Genomic DNA, 16,723 nt, shown 5'->3' on the forward strand with positions numbered 1-16,723 from the left:
GAAGACAGATACCATTTAAATAGCTTGCTAGTTAAATAGTGCAAGTATTTGTACCTCCCTCTGCAGCCTGTTTCCTCATGCCATGGGAAAGGGAGACTGGCTTCCGTGAGATGGTGGCAGGCAGATGCTTCTCCGTGCTGGCAGGACGGTGCCCAAGGACCCGTTTGACACTTTGAGCTTCAGGGCTGTGGCCAGTTCTGCGCTCTCGTGTTCAGTCTTCCCTTAGTGCCCCTAACTGAAGGATTAGGAGTAACTGGTGACCCCTCCAACCCCCAGTATCTAGGGATAACCCGGAGTTTTCAAGCAGCTGTTACAAGGGACGTCTCGAATGCCGTTAGCCACGCCAAAGAACGTTTCCCACAACCAGGAGCACTAGACGTCCGTTTCCCGCCGCGAGGAATCGCGGCCCTTGGCTCCCAGGCGGCGCTCCCAGCGCCAGCCCCCGCATTTTGGCGGGGTCACCCGCCTCCCCTTTCAAAAGCAAGGCCCCGAACCCCCGCGTTTTTTCACCGGCGGCCGAGGGCCCGGCGGCGGGGCCCGGCCACGCCGCCTGCCGGCAGCTGCCCGCTGCCCAACCGCCAACGGCCGCAGCTCGCCTGGCCGCTGCGCACCACGGGAACTGGAGTCCCGCCGCCGCCCCGCCGCCCCTTGCTGGACTACAGCACCCAAGGTCCGAGGCGGCGAACGGAGGCGGTGAACCGGTGCTAGGCGGCGGGCGCGGGAGGGGTCCCGCATGCGCGGCAGGGACGCGGCAGGCGGGCCCGGGGCGCCGTCATGTAGTCCCTGCCGCCGCGCCTGGCTCTACGCGCCTTGGGGGAGCGAGCGGGTCCTGTGGCGGTCTCCCCCCCTGAGGCGCGGTTAGGGGCGGTCGTCGGGGCTGTGGCCCGGCGCGGAGAGGGGCGGAAAAGACCTGGAAGGAAAGGGAGCGATGGAGGGGAGAAGCAGCTCGGACAGGCGGAGGGGGCGGTGTGGAAGGGGCCCGGGAAGAGAACGCCGGCCGAGGGAGCCTGGCGGGAGGGAGCGGGCGGGTCGCCGCGTGTGCGAGGCTTCAGGGAGCAGCAAGGGAGAGGGCGAAGGATCTCTTGCATCTGTGGGGCACTGATGGGAAAGGCAACGTGTAAGCCGGGAACCCTGGCTTTCCTTTGGTCTGCGCTGCCAGTTCCCGTTAACAAATGACGCTTGTTTCCGCGCGCAGTCAGTTAGAGGTCCGCCTAAAGGCCCGCCTGTAAGAGAGGCAAGCGGGGAGCGACGCTTCCTCTGTGTGACCCTTCGAGTCAAGCTTATCTCCGGCCGACTGCTGAGCCGAAAGGTTGTATCTGCAACTTTGCATTCACGTGGTTGCAGCTGCCGTATTCTCTGACCCACTTACCTCGGCAGTGTAACTTACGTTACCATTTACATCAGGTTTACGTACTTTTTTAACAGTGTTTTATTTGCAAATGTCTGAACGTGATATTCTAGTAAACGTCTTACTCGAATTTTCTGTACCTGCAGACAATACTGCTATTTCTCCGTTTTAATTACTGAAAATGTAATCTTAGTGGTCTAGAGGAAGACCTCAATGTATATAGGGGGAGTGCCCCTAAAATGTGGAAGTTTGCAGTAAAGCACTGTAGTTTGTTCCTCACGTTTTACAGTGAGGCGCTTCAGACTGCTCAAAGTATAACGCAGTCTCTCTTACTTAATGGACACTTCTGTCTGTGGGAAGAAAAAAGGCTTGCTTAAGTGTCATGGATGAAATGCTCTCAAGAAAAAGGCAAAAGTCGTAGATCATGCCCTGCCATAGTGTTTTGAGTCTGGCATTGCTGAAGCTTGCAGTCATCTACTGTATTTTTAATACCTGGATATATTTCAACATTGTACTTGGTGACTTGTGAGTTCTTTTGTGTTTGTGTCAGACAGAGTGACCTGGGAGATCAGTTTCACTGGGGATGTAGAGTCTGTATCAGGGCATCGATTAGGTGTTTAGAAGACACATGCAAAAAGCGTTACTGAGCAGCAGGAGTTGGGCGAGAGGAAGTGACAGGCAGGCGTTCATTTTTCTAGCAGTTTTTTGGGAAGCAGCAGGATAGTGCTGATGTAGTCCTGCGTACGGGGGCACATCAGGCAGTTAACAGCACTGGGAAGCCGGCCAGAACGGGTGAAGTGAAATGTCTTGTACAATTGTGGAAGAATTGGAAGGAGAACCACGAATGAAGTGCTTATTATCTATATTTGAAAGCCTGTTTTTCTCCGGAGAGAACCTGCAACTCGTTGTTTGTACAGCTTTAACTATCTCTGTTAATTTTTTTCAATTAGATAAATGTCCCAAGGTGTGCTAAGAAAGCTGGATTTCGCTCTCAGCTATCTGGGGAACAAGATGTTTGTGTACAGGAGGGGGCAGTCTTTCCCCATTTCTTCCCTCAGGCAGTCCGGTGTTGGGTTACTTCATTTTAGGTGACGGTTGATCCAGGAATTGAGCTATATTAACGTGGTTACTTGTTTAAATATGTATTTTGTCGGCCTCATCAGGGTAATTGTGTTACGCAAAGTAAAAGATAGCAGCCTCGGGTGCCATTGCAGCTTCGTTTCAATTGGAACCGATCGGCTGACAAGTTCCAAGTGAAACTGCGTACCTGAAATTGCGTGCACGTGCCTTATCTGCCCAAAGGTAATGGTATATGCAAATTATTTGGGCTTCAGTGGTCTGTGGGTGTTGAGAAGAAACGATTAACAAAGGAGACTTTTTAAACAGTTCAGGTAATTAAGAGAATACTGGAGGCTAGTACTCCATGAAGGTTTTGCATAGCAACCGTGTCAAAGGGAGGCTGGAGTCACTCAGCTCTTTTTCTTGTGAGCCTTCTCTGATTACAACGACTGCCTGAGGGTCAAACAAGCAAGACAAAGCTTAAAACCAAAAGCTCAAATAGAGCTGCACGTAAATATGTGTATAAACACATGTACACCTGCACATACACACATCTTTATCGTAGCATGAGAATTATGAAGGGCACACTGATGTTAACAAGACCAGTGTGACTAATGGTGCAGGTCAACATCTTTCCACTTTGAACCCAGGAGAAAGCCATAGCTAAAACACCGACTGCCACTATTCAGCAAGTCTTGCTGCCTTTTTGGGCTGTGTAAAGACTCAACCACTTACTGACTACCTAATAAACGTGCTGCCATTTTCCCATGTAACAAGGAACATCACCAGTTTAGTGTGGCAGGAAGGAAGAGGACCTGTGCCATCACCAGTAAATCTGCAGTAGGATGAATGGTGCCTCTGGGGACCTGCACTGCTTGTGCAGCTCATTTAATTAGTCTAGATGTAGACTGCCACACAAGGACTGATACTGGGGAGGGCGCATCTGAGGCAGCGTGCTGTCCATCTTTGTTACGGCAAAAGATGTTAATTATTGGTGTAGCTGCTCTCCTTCAGAGATCTTTTGAAGCTGAATGATGTTTGCTGCTGATGGCACTGACGGGCATCTGGCTATTTATCTGGCTTCATGAAATCGCCCTATTCATTTAGATCTCTGAATTGCTGCAGGACTGCGCATGGTTTAGACTTCTTGTATTTGCTGGCTTTTTGTGCTTGTTTCTTGCTATTAATTTGAACACTTTTGTGTTGAAAGAAGCTAGTTTTCAGTTTTTCCTCCCTTTTCTTTTGAATGTGTAATCATAGGTTGTTTGTTTTCAGAGTGCTGTGGTTTTCACAGTCCCCACATTTGCTGAAACAAGGCAGTAAAGATGACCCACACAGCTGTATTACATGGTCAAACACATAACCTTTGTTGCTACCTTTACTGCATATGGAGGCTTTCTGGTAAAGTTTGCACATGAGAAGTGCTTGACTTGCTGATTGTATGGCAGCATATATTTTTAGTCAGGATGAGGTCTTTCAAACGGTTGCCTTTGAGATGCATCTCTCATTTCTATATGAGTGTAAACCACAGCAAGCAGCTATTTTGGATAGTCAGGGTGAGGCAGCTGACATTTGTTTCATTTTAAGGCTCTTGCATGCATGCTCTTCTATGACCTTGTACATGCTGAGTTTGGGTCCAAGGTGTTGCTTGACAAGCAGAAAGAGAGGCAACCTGCTCTCCTCCCCAGAAGTTCTGTCCATTTTGTTGCTTATCCTGGGTGTCAGCTCTGCCCTACATGCAGTTTTCCTTGTTCCTTGTTGAAGCAGAGGCAGTGATTTGGGGAAAACCATGGGACAGCAAAGACAGGTTCAATCGATAATTTGCTGCTCAAGTTGCAGCATTGGTGTGGTGCGTGTACTGCAAAGGGAAACTTCACCCTAATTTATGGTCTGTCTCTCAGGCTGGAAATTAGATTCTGTGAACTCCAGAAATAAATTTACTTTCTGAGGTGACCACTCAGCTGGCAGAGATGTATCAGAACTACGGACTTCTCTAGAGACTCGCTGGAGTTTGACTTTTTCACGTATGCTCCTTTGGCATATCAAGAAGTGCTTTCTGCTGTCTCCTGCGGCTTCATTTGGTTAGTCACATACCCGCTCAGGCAAAAGTGGAAGCTGAGCAGGATGCATGACACTGCTTTGGGTTGCTGTATGGTGTTGCACTATTTTACGTAAATTTTGTTTCCTCGGGGAAAGCTCCGATACTGCAGGTAACTGTAATATAGTTCTTTGTTGCAGACATCCTCACGCTTTTGATGACAGAGCTATGCACCTTACCAAACACAAATAAGAGCTTTTTCAGTGTTGGAGTATTTTTGCAGAGGGCCAGAGGAGCAGTTGTATGGATATGCAAGTCTGTCTCCAGCAACAAATCTTCCTTTGACCGGCAGCTACACCTTTTCCCTGGATCTCTTTTTGCTGTGAAAAGTTGTCTGATAGTGCTAACCTCCACTGTTGCACTTGTGGCGTGGAAAAAAAAGAGAAGCTTACCCACAAGTTCATTGCTGATACTGTTCTGACAGTGGTTGAAACCACAGCATTTTTTTTTTTTTTTTAAACAAAATAGCTGTTTGTCTGAGAAATCTCTGTTCAGGTTTGGTAAGGAAATGATTAGCATGCAGGAATACTTTAAATATTTCTCCTCACCTTCTTACTTCAAGCCATATCATTCATTAGGGATCTAAGCTGGCAGGATTTAAAGGTTTCCTGGTGAACAAGCCCATAAAGAATTGTATATGTAATAGCAAAGAAAAGGTCACTTCTAAAATGTTACTTATTTTCATTTTCCAGGCTGCATTGTGTGCACTTGTTACTCTTGAAGGTAAGAAAATTTATTTAATTCTTAATAATTCCCTAGCAGCAGCATGCTTTTATGCTAAACTGGGATGGAAAATCTGGTTTGGTGTGGGTGTGTTTGTAGAGGTTTATGCTGCTGGGTTTATTGGCTGCAGGATCAAGACAAAATTTTAGTGTTCGGTTGAAACAAAATTATGTTCCCAAAGTGTTTTAGCTTGCTGCTGTAAGGTAACAGCTGCACTTGCTGCTGTAAGTAGCTTCTGCTTGAAATGAATTCCACTGGGAAATAAAATACCTCAGCTAATGGAATTACGTCAATATATTTGGAATATGAAAAAGCCAAGCAATTAAAATAGAATATTAATTAAGCTTACAGCTTCCTCTTAAAGATTTAATGTTTGAAGGAGTGCTGTAATAAACTCTAGCAAGATAATACTAATAAAACAAATATAACTTGACAGAGTTGGCTTATTAGGTATTAATAATTGAGTATGAGTTGTGTCTTCATATTTACAAAGAATAAAGATGGCCGATTCATTAGCTGTCAGGAATACTTTTCAACATGCATCAGGTTATGCCATTTGTGGCTTTATTTCATCAAAAATCTCTAACAGGAGTTTAAAGAAATTTCTTACTTAAGCTTTATGAAACTGCTCAGGAGGAAGACCAGTACAAAACCATCTGTGCATAAGCTGTGGCACTTGGACAAGCCAGCAGTTAGTGATTAGTTTGAGATCATACATTTCAGTAGCTGGATTTGGAAGTGAATCCCAATTTTCGCTCTTAAATTCCAGCTCCCAGGTGATGTTCTCAAACCTGTGTTGTTGCCTGAGTTATGGCTGTAGTTACGTTGAACTGTTTGGTAACGACTTTTTTCTGTGTGCTGTGTTTTCAGCTTACGGTGATGTGACAACGATAGATGGGAGAGTGTGCAACTATGTTCTTTTTGACCTTGGCTATTCCCAATTGGAGCGGCCTTTTCGGATCAGCTGGCACAAGGGAAAGATGTCCTCGCAGCCCTGGACACATGGCAACACTGGGCACGGCCAGCGAGTTCGTGTCTTTCCTAATGGAACGCTGGGGCTCCACGTGGTCGGGAAAGAAGATGCAGGATGGTACACGGCCACGGTGTGCAACAGCTCTCAGCACTGTCTCTACCAAAGAAAATTTCAGCTACATGTGCATGGTGGGTGTAAATTCTCACTTTAAAGTCCTTGTCTTTCTGTGTTGGGGTGCCTGGATAAGACACTTGTTTATGTTACGATATATAGATGATGTATTCATGGTTGGCAGCTTCTGCCTTTGCTTTTGAGTTCATGTGATAGTCTGGATGAGAACGCTTGCATGTTATATTTTTGATTAAACGTTTGTTACACTTGCAACTAGAATCTACACTTGTGCTACAAGTCTAAAAACAAGATGTTAACTCAAGAGTTAAGACTTTTAAATGCAATCGTTTAAGCTCCTAAATGTGTTGACCTCTTACTGAGCTTCCTTGTTTATTATTGCGTGCTAATTTTAGACTCTGTTTCAAATCTTGTTTTTTCTGTCTCTTTATCCAGTGCTTGAATTTACGAGCTAGAAAGATTAGATCTTTATTTTGAAATGTGTTAACATAGCTATTGAGGTCAACCCAGTCCAGCGAGGTTTACTGAAAGCTGCCTTAGCCTCCATGTCGCCTGACCTACAGTGGAATAATGTGGAGATTTAGGGACCTACAAAGTGCTGATTAGGACTCTCCTCCCTATTCTGAGATTTCAAAAAACAAATATATATGATGTCCTCTACATTCCTGAAATAAATATGCATGTGCTCTCTTTCAACAGGGCACCTTGTCAGAGGGCTTGTAGGTGACTGTGTTACTTTTGACCTGAACTGCCTGCAGTCAGCTGGGTACATCCATGTCACCTGGAAGAAAGACAACCAGCGGGTGGCCAAGACAAGACAGGCAGCAAATGTCTCTGCCATCTACCGGGAAAGAGTCCATGTGTTCCCCAACGGCAGCTTGAGCTGCTGCCCCACGCAATGGGGGGATGAGGGAGAGTATGTGGCAGAAGTGTTTGATCAGGACGGCGTGCATTTGCATCAGGAAACTTTTAACCTGGAACTGAACAGTAAGTCTGAGTGTGCTATGCATGTGTGATGATCTGTTTTCAGTAGGTGCCCTTGCACTGTTTGTATGCCTTGTTTTGTCTTTGGGGTCTTTTCCCAAATGGTGTATTTTGTAGAGGAATGAAATATCCAGAGAAACATTCCCACATTTCTTCCCTTCCATTCTCTGAGTGTAGTTGTGTTGTAGGACATAAGTCTAGAAGTGTAGTTTGGCTGGGGGTAGCAGAGCAAGGAGATAACTCATTTGTATGCCAGATCCTGAAAACAATGCTTACATGGTGTATGCTGCTCTGGCGGGTTTCCTTATCCAGGGCCTGTGTTCAGAAGGTTACTGGTTTCTGAATTCCAACAAGATGGTGAGCCAAGAGTGGTCCATTTCCCCCTGGGCCAGTCCATGCTTATGGCTTACTTGCCAGCATGGGGAAAAATAGAAGTATAGGAGTAAAACTCAAAATTGGGAGAGGGTCCTACAAGGGTTCAGACTCCTGTGGTGTGCCTAATGTTTGAATCCCATTCAAATTGCCCTTCGATAACAAGAACCCGGGCTTCAATCCACCCTTGTCCCTCCTGTGCCATGCAATAGTTTGCATAGGTGGGAGAGGGTCTCTCTGTGTGCAGGTTAATGTCTGGAATGACTGCTTGGGGCAATCATGTGCCTGAGGGTGGTTCTCGTGTTGCTAAAGCAGTCTCTTAGAAGTTAATGTTGGGAAGTCCTGCTGCATGTCAAGCCTTCTCCAAAGTGCCGTGGTCTGCAAGAAGACCTGGCTCTTGAGAGTGATATAAAACCAAACCCTGAGTAAAGAGGCATGAGCAGTTCCATGTCCAGTTTTTTGAAGGAGTGCTCTAGCTCCAGATCACTGTGTGTGTCCTTCCTCAAGTTGCCTTTGCTCTTTTTAACACACACAATGCCCTTCATTTTCCATCCTCATCTCTTGTTGGGAGGAGGATGGGAGCAGGGGTGGTTTGAGGGTGCACGTGGGGTACAATTTTTAAGCTGGCATAGAGCAATTTACTCTCAGGTACAGGGTTAGCTCCTGTGGTACCAGTGACCCTTTACCCATGCAGACCCAGAGGTCTGAGCTAAGTGGTGCTCACCTACCCAAGAGCTTTTGCAGCTCACCTTAAGCTCTGTGCTCCTGCTGCAACATTCTGGGGGTGGTATTTTACCACTACCTGAGGTATGTATGTGAGCCACAGTAAGAGCAGAGACCATAACGGAGATACAAAGTCTGAAAGGGGCTGCCCTCAATTTACACAAGTCTTGTGCAGGTGGCACCAATGAATGTTTCAAGGATGGGCAGAGTCCCATTAACCTGTAGCTTGCCCACCTTGTTGTAGTGAGGAAAATCTGTGTAAGCACATGGAATGGAAGAAATGTTATTAAAATGGAAAAAAAGCTATCTTATTACAAGTTAAGATATTAAAGCACTCTTATAGTGAATATCTCTGTATTGATTTCAGGCCAATATTTCAAATAACTATAGCAAAGGAAGAACACTTCCAGTTAACAAGAGATACAAGGAATGTTCCTGCTTGTGGTCACTCTCTGTGGAATGTAAAATATCCCAATAGTGAGCAGATATGTTCTTCTCCCCTCAGGAGTGGAAACATTTAAAGAAATCACAGGACTTACTGGTGGATCCGTGTTCTTGAATCTAACAAAGACAAAGCTGAAAGACTTCCTCCAGGTAGTCTGGAAAAAAGAAAACACAGAAATTGCTTGGACAAATGGTTCTTGGTTTTGGTACCATGAGGAATATGTTTACAGGTCTGAGATCGTGTCTAATTACAGTCTCAGACTAGACAGGATTCAGGAACGTGACTGTGGCAGATATTCTATAGAAGTGAATGGCAGAGATGGGAGAACTGTCTATGAAGGCATCGCTGATGTGAAAGTTGGTGAGTATCACTTAAAAATTCTGGGTCTCAGTTAAGCAAAGGTCGTTTTTTTTAATCCAGATTTAATACACAAACCCAGATGGATTTTGTAAGAGACTGCCTCAAATGTACTAGCAATTAGCTAATTAACAGATGGATGAAGCAAAGACTAGCTAGGGTAAGCCTTGTTGGGTAAACCTGGGCGTTCTTTTGCCAGTATGACTGCTCCAGCCAAAGACCTAGGCTGGCGGAAAGTATCGTTTTGTTTTTAGCTTGTTACTCCAATATATTTTGAAAATACTGTGAGCTGTGACACAAAAATGATGGGTTTTTTTTTAGCCAGCAAATGCCATATCCTTTGTTCAGATGATAGCTGGTTTAGATGTATCAGAAGAACTTTCTGGTGAATGAGTTTGACTATCCCCGAAACTGGGAAAAGATCCACTTTCACATCTGCAAGGGTTACCGTGGTGGGGAAACTGGGAAACTTTTAATTAAATGCTGCCTACAATTCTATTTTTTTTCTAAATTTCACTGTGTAAGAGGTATAACTAGTGTAGCTACATTGATACAACTTTTTGGTTTGGGCTAAAATTAACCTTTTTACTGGGCAAGGGACACATCTGAGAGAGAAAAACAATTATTGTAAAAAAAAAAAAAAATCACATTTCCTGCTTGCCTCTTCTCTTTCATTCAATGCCAGCAGGCTCATGTGTTCATGGGCCAGCGCAGCTCTGGGCAGTGGCATTTTAGCTTCCTGACGAAACGGCATGAGTGCTGCTTCAGTGCTGCATGCGCCTCCCTGGAACACAAGGCTGATGTACTGTTTGGATTTTTCTGTGGTACAGAAACCCAACCAGAGCGATAGAGAGACTTACAAGTGTACCTGAGTATCACACAGTGATACTAAACTGCCTAGTGTGTGAATCTCTGTAGCTATTTTTGTCACACCTTACAGATTTCTCAGTTGGTGGTGTGAGGCAGAAAGAACAGCCAGTGAGCCAGGCTGTTGGCTGAGGTCTGTCCCAATGTCATGGGTTACAGGCTCCCATATATGCTTTGTGAAAGAGGCCCTTTGGTTGTAAAATCCTTAGAGAAAATAAAGAAGGTAACCTTTAATTTTAGAAGTCAGCTTTCTGACAATAACGTACTTACAGGATGTTACAAAAACAATTAAGATCAATAAAGCTAACATAGTACAGCAGGAAGAAGGTACCATAAGTGTTTTTTACAACTGAATTTTCCTTGTAGAGCAAAAGGAGACATTCAGAAGAAATCCTGTTCATATACTGTTCTATATTGTCATAGCGTCACTAGGAGTTGTAATTATTACTGTCTTGGTTGCGCTGATATGGCATTTTCGGAAGCACAAAGACAGGTCAGGTAAGATATCCTATTCAACACTTTCAGAATACAGACACCCTATTTAAATAGCCATTCATGTGTAGATGAGGTTCCCTGCGTTTCAGGGAATATCTGACAGTGCAGTTTCTACTATGAGTTAAGTTAAGACTAGCAGGCTGCAGCTTTACACTGCTGTCAGGGCTGGTGACAGCACGTGGCTCTGCAGGGACTGACTGCCTGAGGCTTTTCCACACTGATGGAAGGACTTTCAGCCCTGCCTGCTGCCAGGGTCCTGGGCTGGGAGCGTCCGATCTGGTCCTGTGTGTCTGCAGGGTGGACTTGCGGCAAGGCCTTAGGAGGTCTCAGCAGCTGCCGTTTTCCTGTTTTTGTGGTCTGCTGAGAGGTGGTTTTGTCGTTTGGAGGTGGGATGTTGGCTGGTAAAATGAGGCCTCATATCTCTGCCTGGTAGGGCTCCTCTGGGTTCGGTCACTTTGGGGAGCACAGCGCTGGTGAGTGCCGGCAGTGGTGGGACACCCATGTTTACTCCTGAGTCAGTGACCCTAGCCTGAATGACATGTCACCTCCACCATGTCACGGTTGGAGCCGTGCGGGTGAGCGTTTGTTAACTGGGCTCAACCATGGCAGTGTTGTGCAGCATGCAGGAGGCTGTGCTGCTGCTCAGGAGCTCCCCGTTAGCTCCGAGGCCTGTGTGAGATTTTAATGCAAATAGAAGATCTTCTGATTTGTCAGTTTTAAGTAGCTCACACCCAAATGGGGGCAAGATGGGTTTGAGAATTACAGGTCCCTGCAGCAAGGCATAAGGTGAGGAGCGGGTGGGTCTGTGCAGCCCAGAGGATGGAAGATGGTGGCCTTCTCTAACAAGAAGCTGTTATTGCCTGGAGGCACTTTGCAGTTCAAATGCAAAGTTGGTCCAGCACATGGGTAATGCAGACAAAAGGTAGTTTGGTGGGAAGGAGTGGGTAGTGATTTGAAAGGCTTTAAGCTAAACAGAGGAGAGGCAGGAAGGGTCAGAGAGAAAAGAGAATTGGGGGGAGGGTGTATTCTTGGGGGTGGTGTGCATGAAGAGACTGAAAAATACAAGATCAGTGGGTAGAATATTCTTCATGGTTCAGAGTGGTGAGACGCACTGAAGTCAGAGCCATTATCTTTAGTTATGTGCTCCTGAGCCTTACTTTCCTCTAGTAAGAGATGAGCTGTAGAGAACTGGGCGATACGTGGGGTATGAATTCTTCCATCTCTTCCTGCAAATGTTTCAAGTGTATTTGTCTGCTTTTTACTTGACTTGGCTGAAGTTTGGATCACTGTACCAAGCATTCGACATGCAAGTTTGACCCTTACCGATGAGACAGATGATCCTGAGGAATGTGAAGAAAGGGCTGAAAACAGTCCTTGTTCACGTGAGTATCCACCACTGTGTGGCTTCCTGTTGGTCACAGAGAGAGTGCCAGGAGTGTGATTTGTCTGAGTGTGGCTTAGTGATGCCTGATTGTCTTATTTAAACTGTCTGTTGCAATCAAGGGGATATTTTTCTAGCACAGAAGTATCTGAAATTTGAAAGATCCAAATTACTCAAAGTACTCCGAGCTGCTGACAGCATTAATACCAGGGTAGTCACATATGCACGGGACTAGGACTATTGAGATAATGAGTTTTCTGCAGTCTCAGGTCCTTCCTACCCTAGCTTAGCAGGCTGTCTCCTCTTCACCTCTGTGCAGAGACTAACGGTTGCTGTTAGCTACTCGCTGCCTGGGGATGGCTGGTGCTTTCCCTCCTTCCAGTTGCCCTGCACATTTGCTAGGCATCCTGCTTTCTGGGCAGAGGGGGTTGTTCAGACTGTGCAGGGCAGACAATATCTCTCCTATATTAACTGCGGTGATCCTTCCATCTGTCCTTCTGTCCTTTTCTGTGCTCTTTTCCCCTTTGTGATCCTTGCACGATTCCTCCCATTTGTTAGGAGGAGTTTCCACCCTAGCTCAGAGCCAGGCTATTGCACAGTGTTTGGCACATCAGCCTGGAGGCCCTGTCCCCGCTACACCAAGATGTGATCTGCAGGGAGCAAAGGGAGCAGACCCTGCTGTCACCCCGAAGGTGGTTGTGTGAGGAGTCCAGTGGCTCCTCCTGTGGACAGAAGTGATTCCTGCATTTGAGTGCTGAGCACTGCAACGCTGGAGGTGTCACATGTGAACTGGGTGGTTCAGGGAATAGATGTATCTTCTGGGGCTCCTTTCCTGCTGTGTTTTGTAGTTCTAGGAAGTGATGGAGGTAGTGGATAAAGTGATGTGAAACTCAGATGTTTTACTTGAGAGGCATGGCAGAGACGTAGGTTTCAATTTACATTTTTTTCTGAGTTTTCAGTAAACATACAAATCTAATAACTTTAGAAACTTGGCTTTGGGTGTGAAACATAGACATTTGTTTGCTTTCTGCTTTAAACAAGATGTTTCCTCATGGAGGATGTTACTTAGCCCAGATGCCCATAATTACTTCTGGAGCATCCTGTAGCTATGCCCTCATGTGAGTCCCCAGACTTGTTACTTTCCTGCCAGCACTGGATTCATCAACCAGTGCCTGAGAAAAAGATGTTGAACTACTATGGGAACACTTTGCAGAGGGAGTTGTAATGATGTTCAGGTGAAGATGCTGTAACTGTAGGCACTGGTCACAAACTGTCTGTGCTGGTGTGTTTGCCAAAGCCATTTTGCCTGTCTGAACTCTGAACCTTGAGCCAGTGTTTTTCTTTTTTTATACTATGAAAACCTCCATTCCTGTCCCAGAAGTAGCTTCAGAAGAGTGTCTAAAGGAAGGCAGTCAGAAGTCAGCCCAGGACATGACATCTGCACTCCCTCTTTGTTGTTGTCCATAGTCTGAGTTTGTTTTCAATTAAATGTTTTTTTTTTTTTTCTCCTTTCAGAAAATGACAAAAATCCTAGTGTGCCAGGACTAGATGGTACGAACTCCACTGAGCAAAGCAGTAAAGACTTGCTGAGAAGCAACAAAGAGGCTGACCCAGCAACAGCTGACAAGATGACGTGTTCTTCTGTCTCTGAATTCCAAGGTAATCGGAAGCAAAAGCAAGTAAACAAAACAAAAACTGAACTAGAATAAAATATCAAACAAGAGCTTTACCAGAGTTTCCTGTTGAATTGTGCAATGGATTGGAAGCAACCTTCAGGTTGGGGAAGGGGAAGTGCTACTGCCCATGCAGGGCCGCTGTGCTCAGCACCTGGCCTGTGCTTAGGACTGTTTGGTCAGTGCTCCCCCATTTGTTCGGCCAGTGCTCCCCCATGCTGTGGTCAGGGACTGCACTGCCAGTGGAGCTAAAGCCCAGGCCCTGTTCTACCTCTTGGCACGCAGAGCTGCAGCCAGCCCTATCCAAAATGCTTGGATGGCTCTGCCCAGCGTTACTGGCAGATGCCAGTGCAGGCAGGAGCGAGCTGTTGGCCAGAAGCCCTGCTCCCACGAGCTGAGCATGGGGGAGCAGGAGTGGGCAGCGAGGCCCTGGTACCCCAAAGTGCTTGGCTGTCCAGGCAGAGTGCTCTGTCGTGCCCCTTCCTGCAAAGGGATGGTCAGGCTGTGCTTGCGGGTGCCCCCATGTCCTTTGCACTTGCACCCACATCTTTCCCTGGGGGCTGTGGGAAAGGCCTGAGCTTGGGAGCTACGAGCAGAGCCACCTGCCTGCAGGGGCTGTGCCCTTCTGCCCACGTGGGTGCTGGGGGCCGAGGGAGGTCCTGTGGGCAGGCCGGGCCCAGCAGGCTGCATGCTGCTCCTGAGCCCTGCTGCAGCCACAGGCGTCCACTCCAACTTTGCTCTGGTGAGAGGCAGGAAGGAGCAGCCGATATAAATAGAGGAGCTGCTGCGAGCACTCACACCCACGGGTGCTGTTCTGCAGGCAAGTGCTCACCTGGGGTCTGTCATCTCCCCCATTTCCACATACCTGTTGAAAGCCTGGCTGTGGGTAAGCCAGCCCTGTGTGCAAGCAGTGAGGGAGTGTGTGCTGTGAGACATGGCTCAGGGTGCCCCCGTGTCTGCTGGTGGCTGGTCAGCGGCCTCTAGCTCACCAGCTTCTCTGAGGGGCTGACCTGGCCTCTCTCCTCCATGCTTCCCTCTCTCCCGGGAGGGAGAGGGGCCAGGTGTCCTTTTGCATATTCTTTGACTGCTTTGCACATATTCTTTGTCTAGCCTTTGCCAACTTGTGGCCGTGTGTTTTTCCTGTGTCTGTATCATAATCTTGCCTAGTCGGTGGCATTAAAGAGATGCCTACTCAACTGACTCTTTCCTTCCAGATGGAGAAAGACCCGAGCTGCCAGAGCTCAAAGATATGAAAGCTGTAAAGCTGCCTGCTTCAGTTAATGGAATGTGTGTTGCCCCAACTGTTGAGAACACCACCCATCCAGAATTTGAGCACTGCAGTCCTCTGGGATTTGAGGACTGCCTTCCACCAGGTTTTGATCACTCTGTTCTCCCAGTATTTGATGGCTGTGCTCCTGCAGAATTCAATTACTGCAGTCCTCCAGGATCTGAGGACTTGAAGGATGACTATGTTGTTTTGTGTTTTTCAGACCATGTGCCTTCAGGATCCATAGAGTCCTGGAAATGCAGTGAAGGAGACGTCTTGAAGGCACGTGGTCTGAATAAGTATGCTTCGGTCAAGGAGAGCAAAAGGGGACTCCCAGAAGGTGAGTCTGGAGATTCAGTATGCAGTTCTTCACACTAGATTTTCCAGGAGAGAGGTCCACATTATTGGACTTGAGGTTTGGACTCCTTCCTTCTCTTTCAGCTGGCTTTGAGCTAACCTTGCAATTCTGCTGTTCCTCATCTAAATCTGATTCTTTGCTATGAAGAATTGGCTTGAAGCCTGAAGAGAAATCTCTCTGTGGATCTGTTTGTTTTCCAGAGCTGATGCTCTTCTCTTCCCTTTGCCGAAGGTTTTCCAGGAGAACCCATGAGGAACCCCTTGGAAAGCAGACATGGTAATTAATCCTGAGAAGAGTTCAGCCCCTGCTTCTCTTTGCTTCCACTGAGAGGTGTCACTCTGAAAAGAGAAGGACCTCGGGGATTTCTGGAGGCCGGATCAGGGCTCTGACCTCAGTCCCCATCTCCTCTTGGGTGGTCCATGCACCTGACTGAATGAACAGGGCAACAGGGCCAACACCTTAACGGCTCTGTGGACATGGGTGGTTTGCCTAACCCTTCATCTAACACATACGGTGTTAATGAAACCGCAGTTTAACTTAGCAGATTTACACATGATTTTACTTCTGTTGTTTCCTTAGAGGAACGTGCCGCTTAGGTGGGAGCCAGGTCAAAGTATATTAGGAGATAGGAACTGCACTGAAGAACAGGCAGGAGCTTTTATTTAGGAACTGTTGTTTTGGAAGTAAAAAAGGAAAGGAAGGAAAACGGAACATTGCTAGCAAGTAGCTATAGCCATAGATGTAACTGCCATTAATGAACAGCCTTGGTAATTGGATGTTGTATTTTCTGCAGTGCCTGTGTTAAATTTTATCTTGAATGGTGTGTAGTAACTTTAAGATGGCTTTATCTTAGTTATAAGGTGCTGCTTGTATGTTTCATGAAGTATCTTTTCTTACAGAACATTGAATAAAAGGTTTTTTTGCTATTACTAAAAAGATATTCCTGAATGTCATTATGAACTGGGATTGTTTGTAATCTGTTTTTCTGTTTAGGTGTATCTTAATACATGTTCTTTCCGTAGATAAAAATCTATGGCTTTGTATTCGGGGGGTCGGTCTCTTCTCCGAAGCAGCAAGGGACAGGATGAGAGGAAACGGCCTCGAGCTGTGCCAGGGAACGATTAGATTGGATATTAGGAAGGCTGGATATTAGCTGGTGCCAGAAGCCTCTGGCAGCCGCCTCCTGATTGGCTGGTGGGTGATTGTTACCTGCGTGCTGACTGGCAGGTTCTGGAATGTGGGTGGCACCTGGGGAGGAAAGCGAGGTGGTGTAGGGCCCTGGCCGGCTGGGGCAAGTCGGGTAGGCATCTGGCTGGCCAGTCAGGGCAAGTGGGGTAGGCGTCTGGCTGGCCAGCAGGGACAAGTGGGGTAGGCGTCTGGCTGACCGGCTGGGGCAAATGGGGTAGGCGTCTGGCTGACCGGCTGGGGCAAGTCGGGTAGGCATCTGGCTGGCCAGTCATGGCAAGTGGGG

General features: G+C 46.8%; 1 protein-coding gene across 1 annotated transcript; it reads left to right on the forward strand.

The window, feature by feature from the left end:
- The first annotated feature begins 746 nt into the window (after nt 1-746).
- On the forward strand, nt 747-16,159 carry LOC148055668 (uncharacterized). The gene is made up of 12 exons (XM_087757520.1): nt 747-826; nt 1,196-1,309; nt 5,198-5,228; nt 6,099-6,389; nt 7,030-7,317; nt 8,915-9,214; nt 10,445-10,576; nt 11,851-11,955; nt 13,470-13,613; nt 14,842-15,000; nt 15,118-15,234; nt 15,453-16,159. Exons 4-12 carry the CDS (start codon nt 6,209-6,211, stop codon nt 15,530-15,532), a joined length of 1,506 nt encoding a protein of 501 aa, XP_087613646.1. The 5' UTR covers nt 747-826; nt 1,196-1,309; nt 5,198-5,228; nt 6,099-6,208; the 3' UTR covers nt 15,533-16,159.
- The last annotated feature ends 564 nt before the right edge of the window (nt 16,160-16,723 follow it).

This window comes from Nipponia nippon, unplaced genomic scaffold (assembly GCF_047370975.1).
Source record: "Nipponia nippon isolate SJK-2023a ecotype South Korea unplaced genomic scaffold, ASM4737097v1 scaffold_2, whole genome shotgun sequence".
In the NCBI taxonomy this organism is placed as follows: domain Eukaryota; kingdom Metazoa; phylum Chordata; class Aves; order Pelecaniformes; family Threskiornithidae; genus Nipponia; species Nipponia nippon.

Coding starts and splice junctions, on each gene's coding strand:
- LOC148055668 (XM_087757520.1), top strand. CDS start 6,209: ATGTCCTCGCAGCCCTGGACACATGGCAACACTGGGCACGGCCAGCGA. Junction 7,318..8,914: donor TTTTAACCTGGAACTGAACA/GTAAGTCTGAGT, acceptor TTCTCCCCTCAG/GAGTGGAAACATTTAAAGAA. Junction 15,001..15,117: donor TGAGGACTGCCTTCCACCAG/GTTTTGATCACT, acceptor TGTGTTTTTCAG/ACCATGTGCCTTCAGGATCC.